The 22,695-nt window shown below is 34.6% G+C and overlaps 3 protein-coding genes and 1 long non-coding RNA gene across 16 annotated transcripts in view; 3 read left to right on the plus strand and 1 right to left on the minus strand.

Moving 5' to 3' along the window:
* LOC124443557 (peptidyl-prolyl cis-trans isomerase H-like) lies at positions 1 to 5,526 on the plus strand. Of its 10 annotated transcripts, none has more exons than XM_046994014.1 (11): positions 1 to 58; positions 164 to 228; positions 331 to 354; positions 465 to 509; positions 802 to 844; positions 1,028 to 1,123; positions 1,288 to 1,320; positions 1,501 to 1,555; positions 1,636 to 1,676; positions 1,900 to 2,001; positions 5,317 to 5,526. In XM_046994014.1, the coding sequence occupies exons 2-10, from the start codon at positions 176 to 178 to the stop codon at positions 1,966 to 1,968; spliced, it is 459 nt and encodes a 152-aa protein (XP_046849970.1). In that variant the 5' UTR covers positions 1 to 58; positions 164 to 175; the 3' UTR covers positions 1,969 to 2,001; positions 5,317 to 5,526. The 10 variants fall into 10 exon arrangements, with proteins under 10 accessions (XP_046849970.1, XP_046849971.1, XP_046849972.1 ...); XM_046994015.1 differs by lacking the exon at positions 5,317 to 5,526 and adding an exon at positions 5,003 to 5,044; XM_046994016.1 differs by lacking the exon at positions 5,317 to 5,526 and adding an exon at positions 3,353 to 4,541.
* Positions 2,401 to 19,336, minus strand: LOC124443555 (neprilysin-3-like). 3 transcript variants are annotated; one of them, XM_046994010.1, is made up of 20 exons: positions 18,854 to 19,336; positions 18,384 to 18,440; positions 9,627 to 9,823; positions 9,163 to 9,423; positions 8,985 to 9,050; positions 8,665 to 8,781; positions 8,232 to 8,321; positions 7,879 to 8,012; positions 7,339 to 7,561; positions 7,090 to 7,188; positions 6,873 to 6,950; positions 6,632 to 6,732; positions 6,244 to 6,302; positions 5,828 to 5,879; positions 5,681 to 5,748; positions 5,079 to 5,203; positions 4,613 to 4,678; positions 4,270 to 4,356; positions 3,424 to 3,500; positions 2,401 to 3,092 (listed from the first exon to the last, which is right to left on the minus strand). In XM_046994010.1, the coding sequence occupies exons 1-20, from the start codon at positions 19,092 to 19,094 to the stop codon at positions 2,993 to 2,995; spliced, it is 2,298 nt and encodes a 765-aa protein (XP_046849966.1). In that variant the 5' UTR covers positions 19,095 to 19,336; the 3' UTR covers positions 2,401 to 2,992. The 3 variants fall into 3 exon arrangements, with proteins under 3 accessions (XP_046849966.1, XP_046849967.1, XP_046849968.1); XM_046994011.1 differs by lacking the exons at positions 18,384 to 18,440; positions 18,854 to 19,336 and adding an exon at positions 13,970 to 14,258; XM_046994012.1 differs by lacking the exons at positions 18,384 to 18,440; positions 18,854 to 19,336 and adding an exon at positions 11,988 to 13,480.
* On the plus strand, positions 14,068 to 14,347 carry LOC124443558. Its single transcript, XR_006947674.1, has 2 exons — positions 14,068 to 14,148; positions 14,252 to 14,347. It is a non-coding gene; the product is annotated as an uncharacterized LOC124443558 (long non-coding RNA).
* LOC124443554 (neprilysin-3-like) overlaps positions 18,655 to 22,695 on the plus strand; it is an 11,595-nt gene continuing 7,554 nt past the window's right edge. The window contains exon 1 of one of the 2 annotated variants that reach the window (XM_046994008.1): positions 18,655 to 18,795. In XM_046994008.1, the coding sequence (XP_046849964.1) occupies positions 18,713 to 18,795 (83 nt within the window). In that variant the 5' untranslated portion in view covers positions 18,655 to 18,712. Of the gene's footprint in view, positions 18,796 to 21,102; positions 21,550 to 22,695 lie in introns of those variants that run through there. The other variant, XM_046994009.1, reaches the window with a different exon arrangement.

Consider the following 22,695-nt stretch of genomic DNA (forward strand, 5'->3'; position numbering starts at 1 on the left):
GTTTTAAAATGGCTGCCGTCAACCCAGTCGTGTTTTTTGATATATCTATTGGGGACAGGTTTGAATAACTTTTTATTTGAAATAAACGTTCATTTTTTCTTTAAGAATGTTGCGGCATAGCTAAAACATCGAGAATTTTTCTTAAATTTTTTTTTTCATTTAGGATGTTGGAAGAATGAAAATGGAGCTGTTTGCCGATGTTGTGCCAAAGACTGCCGAAAATTTCAGGTGAAAAAGTTGAAAAAAGGTTTTGGGTGAATGCCCCGGACCCTAGTTTTATTTTTTCTTAATGTGGAAAACTATTGAGTATTTTTATTATGTTTTTTTCAGGCAATTTTGCACCGGAGAATACAAGTGAGTCACCATGACAAGCTACAATATTTTGAGTATTTTGTGTTAATTTATATAAATAAATTTCTCGAGACTGCATTTTATATTAATGATGGTGAATTGTGATATTTTAGAAAAGATGGTGCTCCTATTGGTTTTAAAAATGCCACATTTCACAGGTATATATGTACTTGTAATCTCTTGCATTGATATCTTAATTCACTTTTACATATTTTTATGTTGTATCGTGTTATATCTATTGTATTGTGCTAGGATTTGACTAAAAATTGTGTGTATTACTAGTGAACCAACTAAGCCTCTCCTGTTTTGACATCATTAAAATTTGACATGTATACTCTTGGTAAAATTGCATGGTTGCCATTTTTTGTCACTTTCTATTGCAACTAATCTTTTTAATTGAATATCTTTTGTGCTTATTGTGCTACTAAATGAAATTATGTGTATGTTCAGGGTCATCAAGGACTTCATGGTGCAAGGTGGAGATTTTATTAAAGTGAGTTGATTTATTGTTGGTAAGATTTGTAAATTTCAGGAAAATGTAATGAGTTTAAATAGTTCATAGGCAGATTTTTAAATGAAAAAGTTCATAATTGCTCAATCACTTTAATGAAATTCCTGTGAAAAAATGTGAAATTTATTACAACCGGCCTGCTTTATTCTGCCTATTCAATTCCAGGGTGATGGTACTGGAGTGTCTAGTATTTATGGTGGTGTTGCATTTTCTGATGAGAACTTCAAAGTAAAACATGAAAAGGCTGGTTTACTCTCAATGGTGTGTACCTGGAGCAATCTTTATGATATTTGATGTATATATGTACTATGTATTGTTTAAATATTTGGATTGCAACTATGTTTTAAGAATTATATGTAAATATGCATGTGATGTCTTATTGAATTGATGGTATAGACATGTGATTTTTTTATATCTATTTGCAGGCGAATAGCGGACCTCACACTAATGGCTGTCAGGTATGCAAATAGAACTATTTTAGGCTTTCAGGATAGACCAACTGTTTCTGCAAATTTATTTCAATCATTTCAATTTGCTGTATAGTCATTCAAAATATTGATTCATTCAGATTTACTTTCCTATATTGATATCAGAAATGACATTGTACACTTTTCCATTAATCTTTTGCTTGTTAACAGTTTTTTATAACCTGTGCAAAATGTGATTTTTTGGATGGCAAACATGTTGTTTTTGGTAAGTTTTTTGAAGGTATCATATTTGTCTATACATCGCTCTGTAATGTTAGATTATTTAAATGATTTTTGCACATTAAGGAAAAATCGTTGATGGGCTGCTTGTAATGAGAAAAATTGAGGTTGGTTTTTACGTTTATCTCGTTTGTCTGTATCACGAAAATATATTTATAAATTGAATTGGCTATCCACATATTTGCATTCAAAGTGATTGGTTTCATCTTAGATGAAAATCCAAGCGCGATCAAAGATTTGAAAAAGATACGACGTCCCGAAATTCGTCATTTTTTATTTCACCCGTAATGTCACAATTATTAGTACAATTTTAATGTTTCTTTGATTTAGAATGTACCAGTTGGACCAAACAACAGACCCAAACTACCAGTGGTCATATCTCAATGTGGTGAAATGTAGCATCCTTGGTAAAGGAACCTTGATTTATGCATGGTAAGCGTGTATTTCATTTGTATGGAAAATAATTTTATGTTGAGTTCATGGATGACCTCTCTGTAAAAGTGAAAAAATTGGCTTGTCAACGAGTGGAAACAATTGCATGTGGAGCGATTAGATTTAGGGCTGTAAAACATTGATCCTTAAGGTAAAAAATCAGCGGTGTTTGTATGTGCTTAACGAAGCTTCTTTAGTAATGAAATGAGCGGTAATGACCGAGATCTTGTGAAGTGGTTCATTGTTAAGCAACAGTTTTACGCATACCGTAGTAGTTACCCATACGTAGTTCTGCTACATTGTGCGAGACATTTCACGTGCACAATTAGTTTTACACATTTTTGTGTAGTATTTCTGCTGAATCACGTGTTTTTCCAAATAATAAAAACTAAGAGAAACTCTTGATATACATGTTTTTACTTAAGTTATAATAAAATTTTAAATTACATCATTTGCTCTAAGGCGTGAATCATATATATACAATACAAGGAACGGTCATATTTTCTGTTGCACTACATCAAATAATATTGTTAGATTTATCAAATCCACATAATTGACTTTAGTCATATTTTATTGTACATAACACGGCTGTTTCCTTTTGACTCTGGAATGTTGCTATACTATGTTTAAACAATGCTTCAAAATTGGAATTACGCTTCTATGATTTTGGATTTTCTACTAGCAAAAAGTGAAAAGAAAGCGTTTTCTTTTTAAAATGCAAAAGGCTCGAATATTAAAGAAATATTGCTTTTGGCACTTCATGTATTTAGTTTCATACTCCTACCAGTCAAACTTAAAAAACCGCATTTGCTGTGTCCTCTTTTCTTTCTATTCAGTGCAGAAAATTGTTACAGAAATTTACTGTAAATTTGTGCGTGTGGTATAATATGTGGTATTGCCAAATACATGCAGTGTAATCTATAGTAGCTACTAGTTCTTTAATGTTGGCATGGCGTAGGCGAACATTCTTTTCTGTGAAATCTTTTTCTTCCTACCAGACAGCACATTTGTTTTTTGGATTCATTTTACTTCCTTCAGGACAATTGAACGCTTTGGCAAAGTAGTGGGAATTTGATAACGTACCTATAACTCTGGATTAAATGGAAAGATTGGATATTGATGCAAACATGAATTGAAAATGTAATAAGCCTTAGAGTAAGGTCTTTGAAACAGTGCATTTTTCAAATGTTTAAGCCAAAAGATAAAAACTGAATTTTTTGCAGTCAATGAAAACAATAGGTTTAACGATACTTTCATTGTCAGTATCGTTTTCATGTTGGTGTTCTCAGTGAAGCAAAGTTGGAAAGGGGCTATTATTTGAAATGCAGCTTATTTGTTTATGTTTATTCAGTTGTAAAGACGAATAAACCCAGCTCAAATTTAATCTCAAGAACAAAGTGGTCTATCGTTATTGCATGATACCTGTATTTGCCTGGGGTATGAACGCCGTTTTCAACTTGGAGTATTGCTGTTTGTCGTCGAAATTTTCCGCACCAGACCTGGCGAAAAGTCAGCAAAAAATTTGTAAATTTGAATTCATCAATGATTGTTGCATTCTGGACAGTTCCTGATATTAAAGTTTTAACAACTGTTGCAAGAGGGACAAATAAAAAGTTTAGAAGCTACCATTAAATCACCCGTGGGTGTTGGAAATTGTTAATGTATGAAAGCTCCTTCTACTGTAGGAAAAGTCACCTGTATCAGCTACCATTAAAGCACTCGTGGATGATGGAAAATGTGATGGTTTTATACTTCTATTAACGTCACGAATAGAAGCTACCAATAAATCACTCGTGGATGTTGGAAATGTGATGGTTTTAAAGTTCCACGAACTGTAGTCACGAACAGAAGCTAACAATAAATTACTCGTGGATGTTGGAAAATGTGATGGTTTTAAAGTTCTAGGAACTATAGTCACGAATAGAAGCTAACGATAATTTACTCGTGGGTGTTGGAAAATGTGATGGTTTTAAAGTTCTAGCAACTGTTGTCACAAATAGAAGCTATCAATAAATTACTGGTGGATGTTGGAAAAGGTGATGGTTTTAAAGTTCTAGGAACTATAGTCACAAATAGAAGCTATCAATAAATTACTGGTGGATGTTAGAACGTGTTATGGCCTGAAAATTTTAACATTTGCAAAAGTCAAGAAGCAACCATTTAATCACTCCCGATTAAAGGAAACGTTCTGGCAAAAAAATTCTTGCACAAGTAGCTTTCTAAATACACCGGACAACAAGGCAATGTAACCAAGCTATTTGCTCTTACCTGTCCATATCCAATGAAAAACAATTGATCGTTGGTTACATTTATTCCTGGTAGCACTGGCAGTTTGTTTTTGTGCAATTGATAAGCCTGAATGGAAAAGATGAATTTTAAGTGAACGAAGTGCATATTTATTATTACATATGTGACAAAGAAAATGACTAAATTATCGTCAGGATCATAATGACACGTGAGGCTGACAAATCTAATTTATGGTTTATTTGTCTAAAGATTTGCTATTTTTTGTGTCAGCGATGCTATTAACAGAAAGGGAAGATGCTGTTGCAGTTTGGTTATTGCTATTGCCTGATGAATGTGCTTTGTGTTAAACTAATAATAGCAATACCTGAAACGCCTGCTTCAGCCCGCCATTGTCAGCTATATTTTCACCTAGCGTTTGCTTTCCTTTTATCTGTAAAAGCATAGATTTTATTGCGAAGTAAGATTTAGCACTTTGATTCACATGAAAAAGGTCTATAAGGGAGAAGTATTTCTTTTAAGGTTATAGTTGAAGTTTAGGTTCAACTAATTTTTTATCGAGAGGGTTTTTGTGAGATGCTTGCTGAGTGGAGGGTCGTCCCTAGACCATGGAGGGAGGTTGTTCATACATTCATTTGAGCACGACTGATTTCTTTTGAAATTGAATTGCTTAATTCCTTAAGTTAATTGCTTTAAAAAATAGTCAGTTGGGTACAAATGAATATATGAATAAACACCCCTTCCATTAACGTTCTAGGGAGTTTGAACAGATTTTGATGGACCCATATATATATATATATAGTAAGTAAATACTTTCAGAATTCAGAACGTACATTTTCTCCAAAGAATTTATATTTTGAGTACTGTTTGACGAGGCATTCTGTTTTGTGTTTGAATTTTGAAATGGAACTATTGCTCCACCATTTTACAAGATTACCAAACTTATTGAAACGCCGTCCTTAAAAAATGTAAAAATAGGTATATCTATATTTTCTTCATAATGTTTTTGAATGTAGTTGAGATCAATGGACCATTCTCTTATTTGATTTTAGTGGTAAAATTTGTGTTTAGGGAAAGTGCAAAGCTTGGAAAGTGGTACACGCCTAAAACTGACAAATATAAATAAACCTTGGTAGACTTTGGAACCTGGAATGCTTGTATGTTTTTATGTATTATCCGAGTAAAATTTACTAGCTAAAAGTTTCTAGAACAATTGGATTTGCAATAATTATGAGGCTGAACCGGCTGTCAATTTATTTAATGCTTACCAATATAGTTCTATCATGTGTGCATTTTTTCTTAAGCAAACTTTGCACTAACATTTAAGTTAGAATTCATTTTCAAAGTTATATTCACCAAGTTTCAAATTTGATTTATCGTTGAAATACAAATGATCCATTGATTTCAAAAAATTCATAGTAAAAAATGATTATACCATTATCATCGAATCCATGCGTTATCTCATGTCCGACGACGGCACCAATTGAGCCATAATTCAATGCCCTAGAAACATAGGGTAAGGTATAATTGTTATAGATAGTAAAGTTAGGTTAATTTTGTAAATGATGTAGTGTTAGCGCACCTTGGTCGATCTTTATTGTAAAATGGAGCTTGAAGAATACCAGCGGGGAAAACTATAGGATAAAATTTATATTATATTTACTCAAGTAGCCTGTAGGAAGCTACATAATAAGAGTCTCATATGAAGTACCCAAAATCGGGACATTAGTCTCACTATTGCATGTGACAAAAATTTCTTATTCGGTTTCAGACCTTTTGGGGCTTAGACTTTTTATTTGGTATCAAACTGACGTAGAATTTACATGTAACCACGTACAAAATACTATTTCTCGCCTTCGATATCGTCCCATGATCAAAGTTTAGCTCATACACAGACACATTCATCCGGAAATAGGGTTTTTTTATAACAAAGTATAGAACATCATTGTGTGTAAGACAAACTTTGTATAGTTCTTTAATATCTACGAAAAAATTTACCTATTTTGTTTTTTGTCGATGTGTAGTATGCATTGACAGTTTGCGGGTTCATCAACCATCTGTGGAAGAATCAATTATTTTTTCGTTACTGTTGCCTTTTTAATCACAGTAAAACATTACATGTTTACAACACAAAATACATTCGTTGATACTCTCTGATGCAAGAAAAGATGTTTTTGCGCTTTTGATTTTACTCGTTTATACGAATGTAATCGAGATACTATTCTCCCCAGCCCCATTATAGACGATTTAATGTTTAGTTTCATCAGATTTCAATTTAAGCCATGAGTTATGTTTTGATTGGTCTTATAGTTTATGGATGGTGGAAGGATACTTAGGACTCTCTCTATCCTAGTTCTTTTTTTCAGTCACATAAGATTTAGCTTACTCTTTATAGTCGATGGGCTGTTTTATCTTTTCGTAAGTCTTTTTTTGTACAAACGCGGAGTTCTTCAAAATATTGCCAAAGAAATCATTGTTTGGCTGGAACTGAAATGAAGATGTCTCCGTATTATTTTAATAATCTCCGATGGACGTTTTGAACCAGCTGTGTTCAACAAACCACGTTGATTTATGTTCAACGAATATGGATGTCTGGTATACATTTTCATTCCCTTACTCTTCCTTACCCCATCATATTTCTCATCTAAATCTTTTTTACTTCTCAGATAATCAGGATAACCAACGTTTTCCAAGATTACTTTTGCCTGTAACATTGAAAGATTAGGTTGACTGAAAGTACCTAAAACTTGGATGTGATCTCTTACACATGCAGGCTTATAAATAGCTTGTTTATTCTTTGAGACAAAGTTGGCTACCCACTGAAAGATTTCAGGTCGATCATACCTTTTCTTCAGCTTTTTCTCTCGTTTGTTGGTCCATCCATTCTACACTCTTCAAATTATTAATGAAGACATTTCGTATCTCACTGACGAGTTCTTTAATCTATTTGAAAGCAAAAAATGGGTCTCAAATGAAGAATTGCTCATGTGGAAGAGTCTTACGTTGAACATTGATAGAAAATGACATCTTTATGCCCAGCTTTATTTATCAACAGGTTTGTTCAAAATTGTACAAACCATTTAAGCCTTCTACCTTAGCTTTGCTTTCACCACCAAATTTTTTATCAACATACAAGAGACCGAGTGCCATTCCAAACGACCCGGCTGTACTTGACAGACATTGCCTCCATTGTGGTTCTTCTTCAATTGTACCGCTCCGTTCCTTTTTGTAATCCTGATATATCACTTTGAAGTCGTCAGACAATGCAGGCATGTACAAGTGCACAACTCTCCACATCATGTAGTTGGCGACAACACTTGAACAATAATTGAACAATTTGTAACAATATGGAACTATTTGATCTTACACTTGTAGCTATATTTTGAAACCTTGAAGCCATATGCTTGAAGCCTTTTCTCTTAAGATTTCAAAAAGAAGTGTTTGTAAGACAACTTATCTTCTTTATTTATGTTGCACTAACATCAACCTATTTTGTCGGATTTTAATACTCGACAAACAATTCACAAATCAAATTATGCGTTCCCTAATGTTGCCCTAACCATAGCTCTAATGAGAACGTGCAGCGAAAAAATTATTGATTGTTATATCATGTATTATTAAGAAAAAATATACCTTTTACTGTGCTCCTTAATAATTTGGGTGACATTTTTCAGATAGTCCTTAGCCAAAACTACCACCATACTTTCGTTCGTTAAGCTGTATCCAATTCTGTTAAAAATTCTTTGTAAAAACTCCAACCAGTTGATCTACAAGACATAAACAGGTCCTTGAGATGAAAAAACTGCTCTCTTGTTAAACTGTCAATAAATACTTGTTCATTGTGCCCTCGGCTAGATATTTTATGCATGAAAATTGTTGTGGTTTCTCATAGGTTGAGACTGTATTGACAACTTATGCAATATACTGCATTGTCGTGCATACGCGTGGCCTTTTTATGCTGTATATCTAGGATATCTTGCACATACTTGATCTCCCGTGAAATCGATCAGTTCTTTCACTTTTAGTTTTTTGTAATATTTTTCAATGTTTCGTCTTTCTGAAACAGGAACGTAAATCTAAAACGTAAAGTATTATTTGTGACTGCGTGAAACGTGATTTAGAATGTGTTGGGTAGAATTTATAAAAATACAGGTATTTAGTTGTAGTTTACACAAATGGACAAACGTCAGCCTAGGTAGCTCCATGGTGAAATTTTATCAGGGCCGAAGCTTCTCTATGTGGCAAGTTGAAATTTCTTAGATAAACCTGACTAAATCTTATTAGTCCTAAGCTGAATCTCCTTTACTTAATTGGTTTTCCCTTCATGGTTGCTTTTCAGAAATATGGTTGCCAGGATCTCCGTGATTGTGTTCCACACGCTGCTATTTTTGTAAGAGATTGATAATTCGAAAGCTTTACCTCCGCTATCTTTTTTTCTAATTCATAGACATCCATCATTTGACGGTGAGCGTCATCTTCATTTGCTCCCAATAAAGTCACAGTTTTCTTCATAAACATCTGATATGCTTTTCGAATCTAAAGAAATACTGTTGTTAGCGCTGCTAATTATTTAGGCTGACATTTTTGATTATTAATTATGACACCAAACTGGCTGCTAGCAAGATGTGAAAGTTGTTATCTTTATAAGGCTAGTATTATCTTCTTCGTCGAAAATGCCATGTAGTTTATCCTACCAAATTTGAACTTCGAGAAAAAAGTCAAGGAAATTTACGTGGTACCTTCTTGTGATCTGCAGTGTTGAGCAAGTAGTTTTCTTTTGTCATACCCAATCCTGATTGATCGAGCTAATTGGATAAGCAAAAATATATAAAGTTAGTTGCCAAAAGGGCGAAGGGTGCACAATTGTATTGTTTTGATGGCTTTTAAGTCCATCATCGAATGTTGAAATATGTATACCTTGATAACGTTCACTGTCGAATTGAAATAGTCTGCACCTATAGACATGCTGAAAAACGGTGAAACGGATAAATTTTGCTGCATGTCCACCATGGCTGTAAGGAAATCCCATGATGCTTCACTCCACGATTCGTTTCCGGTCACGTTCCACGAATAGTATGATGATATCAGTTCTTTCAGTGGTTTTGCTCCCTGATTGTTTATCCGCGTGCGATTCATGCAGGTTTCATAGAATAAATAGGCCTTCTGTACGGCGTTGATCTGTAATAACGTGGAAATAAAAAACCCACTACTTCATTTCCTGCTTTATTTGCGAACATACGAACGTTCAGAAATTGGTCAAAAATACTAAATCAATGAAGTAATATATAAAAAATTCACCATTACGCAAATATTTTCTCCTATAATTTGCCTGTTTACACCATCTAAAGTGAATGCTTTTTTTAGTTTAGTTAGGCACTTACATCTCCATACTTCGCTTTTGTATTTGGATCCTGTATTAGTTTTTTCAAGACATTATCATTCGCTAAGCTGAGAATATCAAACTGTCCCCACGACGATTCTGCATCTGGAATCTCGTTGTCTCGTTCCCAGCTCCCGCACGCATAGTTGTAAAAATCATCACAGGGATCGGCAGAGAAGTTCATTGCGGACATCACCTCTAAATGAAACAGAAATCTCATTTAAGATAGTGTGTTTCCATTTGTGCTTTATGAGCTTTTCGAAGTGAAACTTTTCTGTTGGGTCATTCTGTTCCTACCATTAGATTTCTTTGGGATCAAAGAAATTGATAAAATTATATTGTGACTCTGAGAAAAAGATCAGAAACGTCAAAGATTGGCAAATAATCATCTTGACAATTTTCTGACCACAGGAGGTTCAGCTTTCACTTAATGCAACTTTTTTTACAAGCAGCGAAAGCATTTAAAAAGAATTCAATGAACGTGATTCGCTCATTGTCTCATTGCTATATCGTCAACTGAAAGCGGGAAAACTAATGTCTCAGAGTTGAATGATCTGAAAAAATCGACCACAAAGCCAACAGGATCAATCTATGCGGTCCCAAAATCATCTATCGTCTCCTATTCTTGACTTGCAATCAACCTCTTAAAGATTTCCCAAAAATTATCGCTCACCCACATCGTCTTGTGCATTGATAAAATGGGTTATATCAAGACCACCAACATGGCCGACATGCAAGTCATGAATACAGGTCTAACGGTACTTTTAGTAGTTCAGCGAGCCTAGTAGTTTAATCGTACTATTTACATTTTTATGAACATCACGTTTTATTACTTAAGGGATTTATTGTTTTTACTGTGTGATTGAACAGCGAAGTATTTGCACAGCAGGACTAAATAAACGGGCTGACTACTCTATTGGGTATTATGCAAGCAAAAACCGCTTTCTTACACAACACACTACACAGCAATAACAATATTTTTTGTCACAATTCCTTTCCGATTAAGATATTGATTACATGATCTCACGCGCTTTTTCACTAAGCCATGCGGGCCTATTCACTTAATCATGTTATCATCTCTTACCGCTTGTTTGCCTAACAAGTGACTTACACGTTCAAGTTTCCTCTTGCTGCTTATTTTTTTGCTTTAATTTAAGTGAGTTTATTACAAGAGCCGACAAAATAAAAAGAGGCCAAATGAGTTTCCATAAAAATGGTTAAGTAGGTAAATACACTAATTCACAGACTCTACCGACATGGGTTTTTAATGAAAATAGCTGAATGCGATTTTTTAAAAACTACGTTCTATCAGTAATAGTGCTGTGAAAATAATTTTCAAAAATTTAAAACATTACTTTCGTGTTTGACACTTCACTGACTATTTGGACGTTAACATTTCAAATTAATAAACTCATTGTACAGTTTTAGTAATCATATTTTGTTTTGATTCATCTAAAGATCAAATGTTTGTTGAAATTTCTATTTATATAAGGAGGGAGATGAATGGAGGGGGGATAAATAGGGGCTGACAGTTAAATGGAGAAAAACAGGGTATAACCAAAAAACAAGCACACGTAATTTTATTGTTTGCAAAAACTCTAACTTAGAATTTTTATCGTAATTGTTTTACGTTTCATTCCAATAACCAAAAGCCAACTTGATCATTACAATGAAAGGTAAAACAATCTACAACAACAAAAATATAACCTCTCTTTGTTGATGTTTTGTCTAAATGAAACGTTGTGACGTAAGACAGCGTCAAATGAGAAAATTTTAAAAATATAAATATGCTTATATGGGGCTTTAACATATTTCTCTTAGAGGGATATTTTGTAAGGCTCAACATGATTTTGAGAATTTGAAACGCTCCAGTTTCATCGCGGCATAAACTTAATCTGAAAATCTTGCTGCATTTTTTTGAGTCATTTGTAAACACTGTTCACATAAATTACAACAAGTATTAGTTTGCTGTTTAAAGAATTGTTTTACGTTTTACTGCGTACGTAACGATATGACACGCGTCACTGGATCCTGGCCAAGCAGAATCACATAAACAGCCTTCAGTCATTCGGTCCAGCTTTCAGTGGTGGCCATCAACGTTAAATGCATACTCCATCAACATCTAAGGAATTGTTGCTGCATAATAACCGTTGAAATATAATCACATGCATGTCGTGTTTCTGTAATGGCGAGGAATTTAAATATCTCTATCATAATATTGCAAGACAATCATAAGATAGTGTTACTGGTTATGGCAAGTATTACTCGATGCTACTGCCTTACTCCACTACACCCACTCAAAGCGCGCGCTTATTCAAGTGTTTAATGTACAAGTCATTTAAGCAAAGGGACTTATGCAAACCTGCTGAATCTCCCACACATTTTGGTGTGTAGCATACAGTTTGGTCGTTCGCGTCCTTTTCGCTTCGCTTCGTTGCAATGAAACAAACAAGCAACACGACCGAAGTGATCAAAAATCACAGTCGTGGTGATCAAGATTTTCCTTATCCACGCGTTGCGTTTCAGTGCATGTTTCAACAAATTTGGGTCTTCAATGAAAACATCCACATCATCGGCTGAATTATTTGCAAGCGGTATGTCGCCCAAACGAGAAGCCATGTCATGCTTTTGTAACGTCTTGAGTGGAAAGTGCAGCTGGTTGATAATTTTTACTTATAATCTTATGTATGGGTGTCGACTTGGCCAATTGGATGATTTCAGGAGTTTGATTGAATGAAAGAGGAACGTGGCATATATGTCGAGAATCGAGACCTTCCGGCCATCTTGCTTTCTATCTGTTTCTTTTTTATTTAAAAATTGCTTTTCATTTCATCTATAACTTGGCTTATCGTACTTTTCCTTTTTTTTAACGATTATCATCCGTATTCTCGTTGTCTTAAAAAAAAGTTATTTGATACGAGATTGGTAAAAAACCGACTTCTTATCGTAATGCGTTAATATTTCCTCGGTCGAGAAAAGGAAAAACAATTAAAAGGTTTCAGATATTTTATGTAGTTTTACATTATTCAATTAGCATAATTGTTGCATAGAGATCTCATGGTGAAAATTAAAAACCAATAATGAATGGGGAAATGGCAATAAGATTTGTAACATATCGGTTACAAAGTGTCGCAACGTTTCCTGCTACGTGAAAGACGATGTTGAATTTTCATCATTTATTAATGGCGTGGGTTAATTTTCCAGTTTACTTGATTCATCCATATTTGATAGTCTTGTTGCATTGTAATGGAATATTTTCGATATTTAAACATAGTTTAGGCGTTCGTGCTGGCACTATCGCCATTCGATGAAAGGAAGGTGCAGCTAGGTTGCAAAGACAATGGAAAATTTCTTCTACTCTTTGTCGAGGCAAATGGATCCACTCAAAATTTTAAAACATTTATTTTGTTTTTGATAATTGGAGTCGCGTTATAGAAATTTCTCAATTTATATATATTGCCAACCAGTTTTGAAAATAATGGGATTGTGTTGATTTACTCTCCTACTTGGGAACCAGCTGAAACCAGTTCCTCAATTTCTTAAGAGAAATGCCTATTTCAATTTCCACATTGTTCGCACTTTTCCTTTCATTGACTTGTGCCACGTCCCACGACTCACGACTATCGAGCACGTCGGCGCAGTATTTTCGTAACACAAAATAATGTTTATAATAGGAGCCTTTATACATGTTTTTAATTGTTTCAATGCAGCTTTCAGATCGTTTAAAGCTCTTAACGACTAAATTGTGTAGTTATCGTAAGTTCTGTTCAAACGATTGGCTGAGTCGCGCGCATAACGCACTCAAGCTATTCTAATTGCCGGAAAAGATGATTAATGGCGAACAGATGTTTTAATGCATCCAAGTGCATTCATATTAAAATTTCGAGCGATGAAATTTTAATGAAGATACGCGCACGACACTAGTATGTTGATGCACTGAATGAAAGTGCCACTTAAGAACTCACTATTACAGGCATAACAATGAGAAACATGCGGTGTCACTGGTTGAAATATGTGGCAATGTAAATATGCCTACAGCCAAAAACACTGCAGTCCTTTCCAGGACTTGTCACTTATATATACGAGGCTTTCGTTTTGAGGTAATGGCTTAGAATATTCCCCTGCTCATTCCAAGACCTTTTGTTTGTTATTGAAGAAAGATGTTTCCATGCAACGTCAACCCGATGAGAGGTGTGGGACAAGTAGTATTTTCACCTGTACATTTCTCAGGTCTACACAACGGATGTGACGCTCTTGGCTTATATTAAAAAAAAACCTAACAGATTAAATTGAAATAGCCTGACATGTCAGCGGATACTCAGCATTTTGACTAAATCCACTTACCATAACTCGCTGTGATGCATTCAGTATTGAGGCATATTGACAGGTCGCTATTCCTAGTTTTCTTTTGAGCGAGCAAAATGCTCAACGTAACTATTACAGTTACTGCTAACGGAACGAAAACGGCTAAACCAATTTTGGTACGACTGCACGAAGCTGGATGATGATAATAAACTCGTGCTGTATGTAAACCTGCAGTTGTTACGTCTTGATTATCGTCTTCCCACATTTCATCTTCATTCTCGAAACAAACAAACGGCGATGATTCCTCCATTTTTCTCCTAGGTTGTAGATTTCAACCAAGCACAGAGTGGATATTTTACAATGTCAATCAATACGTACGTTTGAGCATGAATCCAAATTAATATATTTTATTTTCTTCGATTATTTCATTTGATTTTGTTGGGCCAATTATCTTCAGTATTCCAATTCTTTACCGTTCAAATAACGTCAGTCGACAATGATCTTTGAAAATTTCTGTGATTCACAAATTTTGACAGAAATGTGTTGTCACGAATATGTTTGTTTAAACTTTGTCAGCCGCTTCTGATATCTGTTCTTTTACTTTAACTTTTCGACAAACGATAGTGAGTTCTTTACTTAATGCAAAGATCCCAGCCTGAATGTATTTTTTAGATTTTCCTTTTGCGGTGGCAATGTTGCAGTTTTGATAGCAAAGTTGTGTATCTTGGCTTTGCTTTGTTTGTCTATGGACTTGTTCTTGCTCTCATTGGTTTGTGAATGCCGCTTGAATTCTTTAAAAGTTACAACTAGACCTAGTCTTTCTCATTTGATCTATTGATACGGTATCAAATATTTATTTGTGCACATTATGTTGCTCCCCCTTTGGGAGAATGTTTTAATCCCAACGACTGTGTCGATTTTGACTGCGCCTGTCGTTTTCTTGGACAGCTTTATGATGTAATATTATTTCTGAAAAGTGAAACCACGGATGGTATTTGATTCAACGAATTTTTGAAAGTACGTGTATGTTCTACTTAAATTATCTCGATCCGAATAAATTCAGCTGCTCGTGGCTAGCAAATTTTTCGATGGTACCCAAGAACGTGATTTGATTTGGTTATGTATATATATGATGATGGGAATGGCACGTGTAATGTGATATTATCCCAAACGTGTGTGTTGTCTAGGTTCAAATGAGTCCATCCTGACACAAGTCCACGATTGCACCATGCCACGGTCGAGATTTTAATTTCCGAGTCAAAAATATCTTGACTTCTTATTGATCTCCTCTCACTCTTCAGTCGTTCTTTGAAACCTTTAGAATTGACAAATAATGTATTCAAAGATAATCTTTGAGATGATGCACACATTTGAACAAATTTCAATTTACCAAGGAAGCACTTGAAGTTAGCATAAAAACATGGACCTCGTGCGTTTGTATCATGGACCTCATCAAATTTATTGGCCCTATATACTGGCGTTTTGAATGCAAAAATTTACCTGATTGAAAAATTTGTAAGCAATTTGTATTTTTTGCTGTAATTTGAATGAATTTTTAATTACATATTCATTCAAAAATCGTGTTATACATTTCCTACATAGGGAATGCTCGTCATTAATAAATAATAACAGATGTTCTTCATTCGTCGACAGAAAACTTGCCTATATGACGCTGACATGTGTCACACTTTACTTCATAGGTTTTCAAACATTTTCCATCGTCTTAAATGTTATAGCTATAATTTCGTGAAATTTTTCCCGAAAATATTGGGGGTGAAATTCAGTCATAAGCACATCCATATGTCAATAAAGATTTAGACAGTAAACTGAATTGGAAAACTTCCAGTAGCTTTATGTAAGATATAACGAAAGTATGTTTGTTAGAAAAATGCGAACTCTCGTTGGCACTTACGTGTAATTGTCCTGCTCGTGTTCTACACAAAATTGTGATCGAATCTCACGTCTTTGTTTCTAGCGTCTTTCGAGTCGCCTTTATTTTACGATAGTGTATGAATAATTATTGTTGATTTTTCGATCGTCCATACGTGTCTCCACGTGAATTATTCATGAAAGGGAGCTCAGCTCATATTTCAAAAGAGAATGAACGTTAGCCTCTGTTTCAAAACCAATATAGCATGTGCAAATTCAGGCTGATTTTAATTCTTTATTCAGAACGAAGAGCACTGCCATAAACGTTGCAGTTTTATAATCCTGCTGCATGCTATGTTCAGAAATTTTCATAACCTTGTAAACACGTTAGGTAAATTGGATGGTGCAGCCATGAACTCTAAATTTTCATATTGATGGTGGCAGCTGTGAACTCAATATTTCCATTTTGGATGGTGGCAGCCATGAATTCAATATTTACGTATTGGATGGTGGCAACCATGAACTCTAAATTTTCATATTGGATGGTGGCAGCCGTGAACTCAATATTTACACATTGGATGATGCCATCTGTGTACTCAATATTTACATATTTGGATATTAGCCAGGTGGAAGCCCTGGACTCCTCCAGAACTCCACCAAGTGGAAGTCATGGACTCTGCCGAAACTCTACCAGCTGGAAGCCACGGACTCCACCAGAACTCCACCAGGTGGAAGCCCTGGACTCCGCCAGAACTCTACCAGGTGGAAGCCCTGGACTCCGCCAGAACTCCACCAGGTGGAAGCCTTGGACTCCGCCAGAACTCCATCAAGTGGAAGCCTTGGAACTAACAAATTGTATGATGGCTACGAACTCATACTTTAAGGACAGTTTGTTTACTGAGTTCTATCTTGGCAGAGTTATTTGGTCAATCCGAAGTATAATTCGTGAGTGGAAATGACGGTTTTCTTTTGCGTGGCATTAAATTAACATCAAGTAGCAGCCAAGAAATATCTGAAAGGTCAACGTGTGCGCTATTATACGTGATAAAAAGCAACGAGATGCATATTGATATGTGGCACATAGCAACGACACGTAAAGCATTGAAATCAACGAAAAAATTAATCCATCTTTCATTTCAAGCACCCTGGCAGTTTTCCTTAAATTTTGTAAACTATGGGATGAATATTTCATAATTCATTTTGTGCTGTTGCTGTAAACAGAACTATTTACGAAAGAACGCTCGCCAGTATAGGGCGGGCGTTAAGGTTTCCTCAAAAATTTGGTGCAAAGAACCAACAAATGGTTCATTGCACCAAAACCACAAACAAAATCAACGTGATTTATGGTATTCGTACAAAGTATATTACAGAGTGTGAACGATATAGGATAATTTTTGTTTGATCTTTAAACAAAAAAAAATCAGTAAGTTAAAATGACATTTGAAAGAATGTTATATGCAGTGCGGTGTTTGAAATTGAATGAAGATATGATCTTCGCACTTTTGCTGGACAATTTAAGCAATTGTCTCATGAACCTGAAAATTCAGGTGACTCAACGAGATATCCCATTCCTTCCACGAGAAAAGATAAGCCCAACAAAATTGACCTGCTCTCCACTGTGTGACTTCATAGCTCAGTTGGTTAGAGCACTGCACCGGCACCGCAGAGATCCCGTTGAGTCACCTGAATTTTTCAGGTTCTTGAGACAATTGCTTAAATTGTCCAGCAAAAGTGCGAAGATCACATCTTCATTTAATTTTAAAATGACATTGATACCAAATTCAAGTCCAATTCTGATGGTCATCTCTAGTAAATTTTTTGTAAGGCCATTGATTTACGAATCAGCCAAATTAGAAAACAGAGCCCCCTCTCAAGATATTTATTTTCTCGGCATTGAAATCTTCTGTCCTCCACGTTTCTCAGTTTCCTGCAAGTACTTACAAAAGTCACTGGAGATAACTTTTTGTATGTTTCTATTCAATACGTTGGCCCTTGTGAAACTTTGGCTTATCTATTATTATTATTTTCAACATGAAGAAATATTCATCATGGCAAAAATTTACGCTTTATTGGTTGATTTACGCAACTTTAATTAAAAGTGTATTTATTTTGTGATAAATTATTGAAATCTGACATTTATCAAACCAGATTAATTAAAACACAATTAAAATCTCCGTGTTTGTCATCTACGTCTGACTTAATAAGAATTTAGAAAAGCTTGTGGATGCAGTTTCAAATCGTAAAAAGAAGAAAAACTTTCAATTTTTATGAACATCAAAACTTGCAACTTTATTAAACAAACCATTCACGTTCATAGCAGCGTCGCTATCAATAATTGTGCTGGTTGTTTAAACATGGCTCAGTTATTTTAACCCTGGGTCAGAAAAAATTGGATTGCTAATTAAGTTATATTCTCTTTTTCCCCATTTTGAGATTTTGAGCAGTTTCATACAACTAAGTTAAACTCATTGATGAATTTATGGAAAAAACAAAAAGTATGTGTATTAATCTGGTTCAAAAATTAACCCATCTAGAACAACTAGGAGCAAACGTAGAAATGAATATATATTGGATTTTCACTTACTTGCTGATGATGTAACACATTTTGCTGACATACATGTTCTTTTCTCGTTTTTCTTACCTGTATAGAAAATAGTAGAAAACCAGCTTAGTTGAAGTTCCGCAGACTACTAATGTTCAGAGTCGCTCGATTAATTAATTCGTTTTCATGCTCGGATACAATGCTCGGAGGCTTCCTTTAACTACGGTCTTGAGATTAAATAGTCTCTCTATAGTTCGAAGTTTGTTTTGTTCTGTGTTATTCATCAATAGTATTTTCATCTATTTAGATACCTAGGTTTACTTAAATCTGGTTAAGGAATCTGTAAGAAAAATTGAAAAAGCTGTGAATGAATGTCACATTATGTATTCTGGTTTCTGAGAAATCGAGAAAGGAATTTTATTGCGCGTTATGCATTCTTGCAAACAGCTTGCAGGTATGTGGTCAGAGCAGTAAATCCCGCGATGAATTTTTACAAATGCATGTTATCATACCAATAGTGACCATCATCTCTTTGCTTTCATTGTCTGAAAGTTTCACAAGATACAATATCATAAACACCAATAGCCCCACGAATAGTAATATAACCAAGGCAATCAACAGAACTCCAAAAGCATTCTTTGGTCGTCGGCGGGGGCCATCTGTTTTGAAAAAACTCACTTGACTGGTGCTTGTGTGCATTGTCTTTTCCATGCCATTTTCGGCGTTTTTGTATTCCAACGCTAAGTTGTTCATTTTGAATAGAAATGAACAGATGAATGCTGGTATAATGAGGATAAATACTAGCACATATATATCACTAATGTTGATTGTTGATGCTTTGATCAAATTGCGTGACAGCTGTCACGATGAGTTATGATGATCCAGTCTTGTGGTTGGTCTTATACCGATTTCTACATATACTAAGGAAATAAGAGGATTCTAAAATTAAACAAAATAAGCTGTTTACAGCATGTGTAGGTTCAACACTGTCTCGACTGGTGTATCGAATGCTGTACTTTCATTGAACCTCGACCTTTTATTTTGTGCTTTTCTTCACCTGTTTCTCACGTATCAACGGAAAAGATAAAAAATACCTTTTTTTACCTCCACATAGTTCATCAGTTCATGATTGCATGCATATAATATACTTTGTCACACACAGTGCTACAAGACATTTAAAACTAGTGCGATTTAAAGTTGCGATTCAATTGAAGGCAATTGTTATAAAGCTATAGTTTTTCACTTTGATTTTTCTAAAATAATTTATTTGAATTTGGATGTTTCGTGGTTCAAATTTTATGACAATATTTTTTGACAATGTGTGTGTAATTATTTTGTGTGACTAATTCCCATTGAAAGGCTCTAATTAAATTAATTTGAAATCGAAAATTAAGAATTCATGTTATTAGAATGATGGTATAAAGAATATCTTTTATGCAATAGTTGTCCCTCTATAGTATATATCATAAACCTGTCCTTTCGTATGATTTGATTTATTATTTGAAGAAGTCAAGTAACTTTAAACGCTTATTTAATCCGTTAATCTTTATGCTGGTGCTTCGTTGCAATGTTTTCATGCTAGTTTTTGGTATACAGCAGCCATTAGAGTTGCTACACCTAACATTGATTCAGTAGCTAAAGTGGGAAAATATGCCTGGTAACATGTTGGATTCACTGAGAAGCCATACAGAGGATCTGTTAAATAAAAAATTGATTTTTGAATATTTTCATCCTGCTGCACTCGTTGCTCATTCACTTTTCTAGAGAAATTCCAAGTCCATCACTGTATTTTATATTCACCCCACAACTAGTCAACTACAGTATCCATAATTTTGTGACCTAACTTGAATTTTTTCATACGCAATATGCTAATTAACGAGGATTGACATATACGTAATCTGAGGTGCAAACTTTAACACATACTAAACATAAAAAGATTGAGCTAGTGTAAACCAATATATATAATCGAATATTAATTGGCTAACGCTCATTCTTTCATTATACTTTCATATTACTTCGGCTATTTGTCCGTCACTCAGGCACTTCATGTCATTGAGGATTTGTCGCTCATTAGTAGATATACGATACTGAGCTTATCGGATGGTTTTAATTTAAATTCTTGCCTACGACACATGTCTCATCACATGTATATGTATTGATTAAATTTTTACTGCACCAGTCAGGAAAGACGCACTCGTAAAACTCATTTTTTCTTCATTTTTTTGAGCACGATCAGAAAACATTAAACAACAAAGTGTCTGAGAATCATAGACTATGGAAACAATCTCAGACAACAATATGAAATCAACCACAACTAATGGAGAACTGTTTAACTGTGATTGACTTTTTGACCGAGTTATGTTTGTACGTTTCTTTGATCCGTTTCTTATAAGATTGGTTTGTAAAAGTGTTTCTTCAGAAGTTGTACGTCTTTACAAGATGGTTGTTTTATCTGCAATATGCTGCGTGCTAAAAGAGAAGAGGGGACCACAAGCGATATCTTTGTCAAAATCTAATAGAAATTGCGCACCATCAGTAGAAACCAATTTTGAAATGCTGACCGTTTTGAGTGCCAAAAATTAGAATTCAAGCAGGAAAATCAATGAAATATAAAAGCTGATGGTTTATAAATTAAAGGTTTTTTATGGTGAAAGAATCATCATCACTAAGCACTATCCAGTGCATGTGATATCCGGGTTGTATGCCCCAGGCTCCAGGCTAAATTAGTGTGCTGGCTATCTCACTGCCATTTGTCGTTGTCGCTGGGTTTAAGATATAAAATGTTTTTGGAGAACGTCTTTTATTTCAGTTCACATTCGACAAGGTCTTTGATGCTCCTCTCAGACTTGTTGACCCCTACAAAAGCAGTTACAATGATGATATCATTGTCCATTGACACTTATGAGTAGCCATAGAAACATTTGATGAATGCCAGAGAGCAAATATAAAGAAAATATGATATTTGGATGATACAAAACCCTTAATAACGATTAGCGTATGCTTTGATGTGTTAGCCCGCTGAGAAATGTATTTAACTTCCAAAATATTTACGGCTTCATTCTCATCATATCGCATGTTCTTTTGACTACAATCTGTTTCTTGCATGTCAGCTTCTGCTGTATGTTCATCTTGACGGTGTTGAGTAATATAAGTGATTCTATACTCTATCGCTTGGAGTAACTGATTGGGTGATCCTTAATCTCAAATCGTAAGTGATTTGTCATTTGTCATTAAATGTTTGTACGCCAGCAGTAGTGTAAAACTGCATTCTTTAATTGAAGTATAGCATTGTAATATATTATGGTATAACATTTTCCATGTTTTCATTTGAGGTTTCGTTTTACCGTTATATTGCTCGAGTATTTGTCAAAGAAATCAAAGTTTTATGTTTTCTTCAGTCAGTGTCGTAGCTCACGCCACAATTTGTTTCTCCAGTGCTGTGCAAATTCTCATGTGCTCACTTGCAAAAAAAATAGATTTCTAAAAAAAATGAAAAAATGGTAATGATCTGAAATTTCACAAAGCAGGATAATAGTGTGTTTTTTATTGAACAATTTATGATGTTAGATATTGAGCTTATGTCCCAAATGTTCCGACTGCTGTGTTGAGTAAGCATGTAGCGCGGGCACTAGTTTCCTTAGAAGATGTATGCCATCCATTTGCAAAGTATTAGACTGCTAAAAAATATAATTTGTCAATGTTAACTGTAAATCAATCGTTCAAGCCTTTATGGCTATAGGGCTCGATTCCTATTATGATAGTGAAAAAATCTATCTCACTATCTTTTAGAAAATTTCATATAAGATGAAAAAACCGTTTAAAACGTCACATTTTTTTATATTTGGTAATTGTCGCTCAATCCCACGTATATGGTCTCTTCAGCAACCTTGGTAGGTCGAACATGACTTTTTTACATCACCCAGACAGGGGTGCTTGAAGAAATCATATATCATATATAACTGCCGCATAAATAGAATTTTTCCTGTTTCAATCAATTTGTCGCGTGTATTAAAATTTTTCCGACCTCATTATTCATTTTGATGATTTGATATCCTAATGATTTTTTTTTTATATCATAAACATATTTATTATTCAACACTTGTCTAATGCGTCGTATATAGATTATATTTTGCAAAGTGATATATTCAATGAATAGTGTGTAAGTGCTTTCATAGACATAGCACTGATTGTAGTGTCTATACAAAAAAAGTTCTTAAGTAGTTGCTGAAATTTTCGGTCTGCTCCAGAATAGGAGTACAGGACCATAAAGGCAGCTACACCGGTTTTTAAAAACTCCGAGATAATTGTGTAATAGGTCATTATGGACTTTAGGATGCAATTTGCAACAACTATG

Source organism: Xenia sp. Carnegie-2017, unplaced genomic scaffold (assembly GCF_021976095.1).
Source record: "Xenia sp. Carnegie-2017 unplaced genomic scaffold, XeniaSp_v1 HiC_scaffold_21, whole genome shotgun sequence".
NCBI classification, from domain to species: Eukaryota; Metazoa; Cnidaria; class Anthozoa; order Malacalcyonacea; family Xeniidae; genus Xenia; species Xenia sp. Carnegie-2017.

Coding starts and splice junctions, on each gene's coding strand:
- LOC124443557 (XM_046994014.1), top strand. CDS start 176: ATGAAAATGGAGCTGTTTGCCGATGTTGTGCCAAAGACTGCCGAAAAT. Junction 845..1,027: donor AAGGTGGAGATTTTATTAAA/GTGAGTTGATTT, acceptor ATTCAATTCCAG/GGTGATGGTACTGGAGTGTC. Junction 1,556..1,635: donor TGGCAAACATGTTGTTTTTG/GTAAGTTTTTTG, acceptor TTGCACATTAAG/GAAAAATCGTTGATGGGCTG.
- LOC124443555 (XM_046994010.1), bottom strand. CDS start 19,094: ATGAACAACTTAGCGTTGGAATACAAAAACGCCGAAAATGGCATGGAA. Junction 7,562..7,878: donor ATTAAGGAGCACAGTAAAAG/GTATATTTTTTC, acceptor TTATTGTTCAAG/TGTTGTCGCCAACTACATGA. Junction 4,357..4,612: donor GGCTGAAGCAGGCGTTTCAG/GTATTGCTATTA, acceptor TTTTCCATTCAG/GCTTATCAATTGCACAAAAA.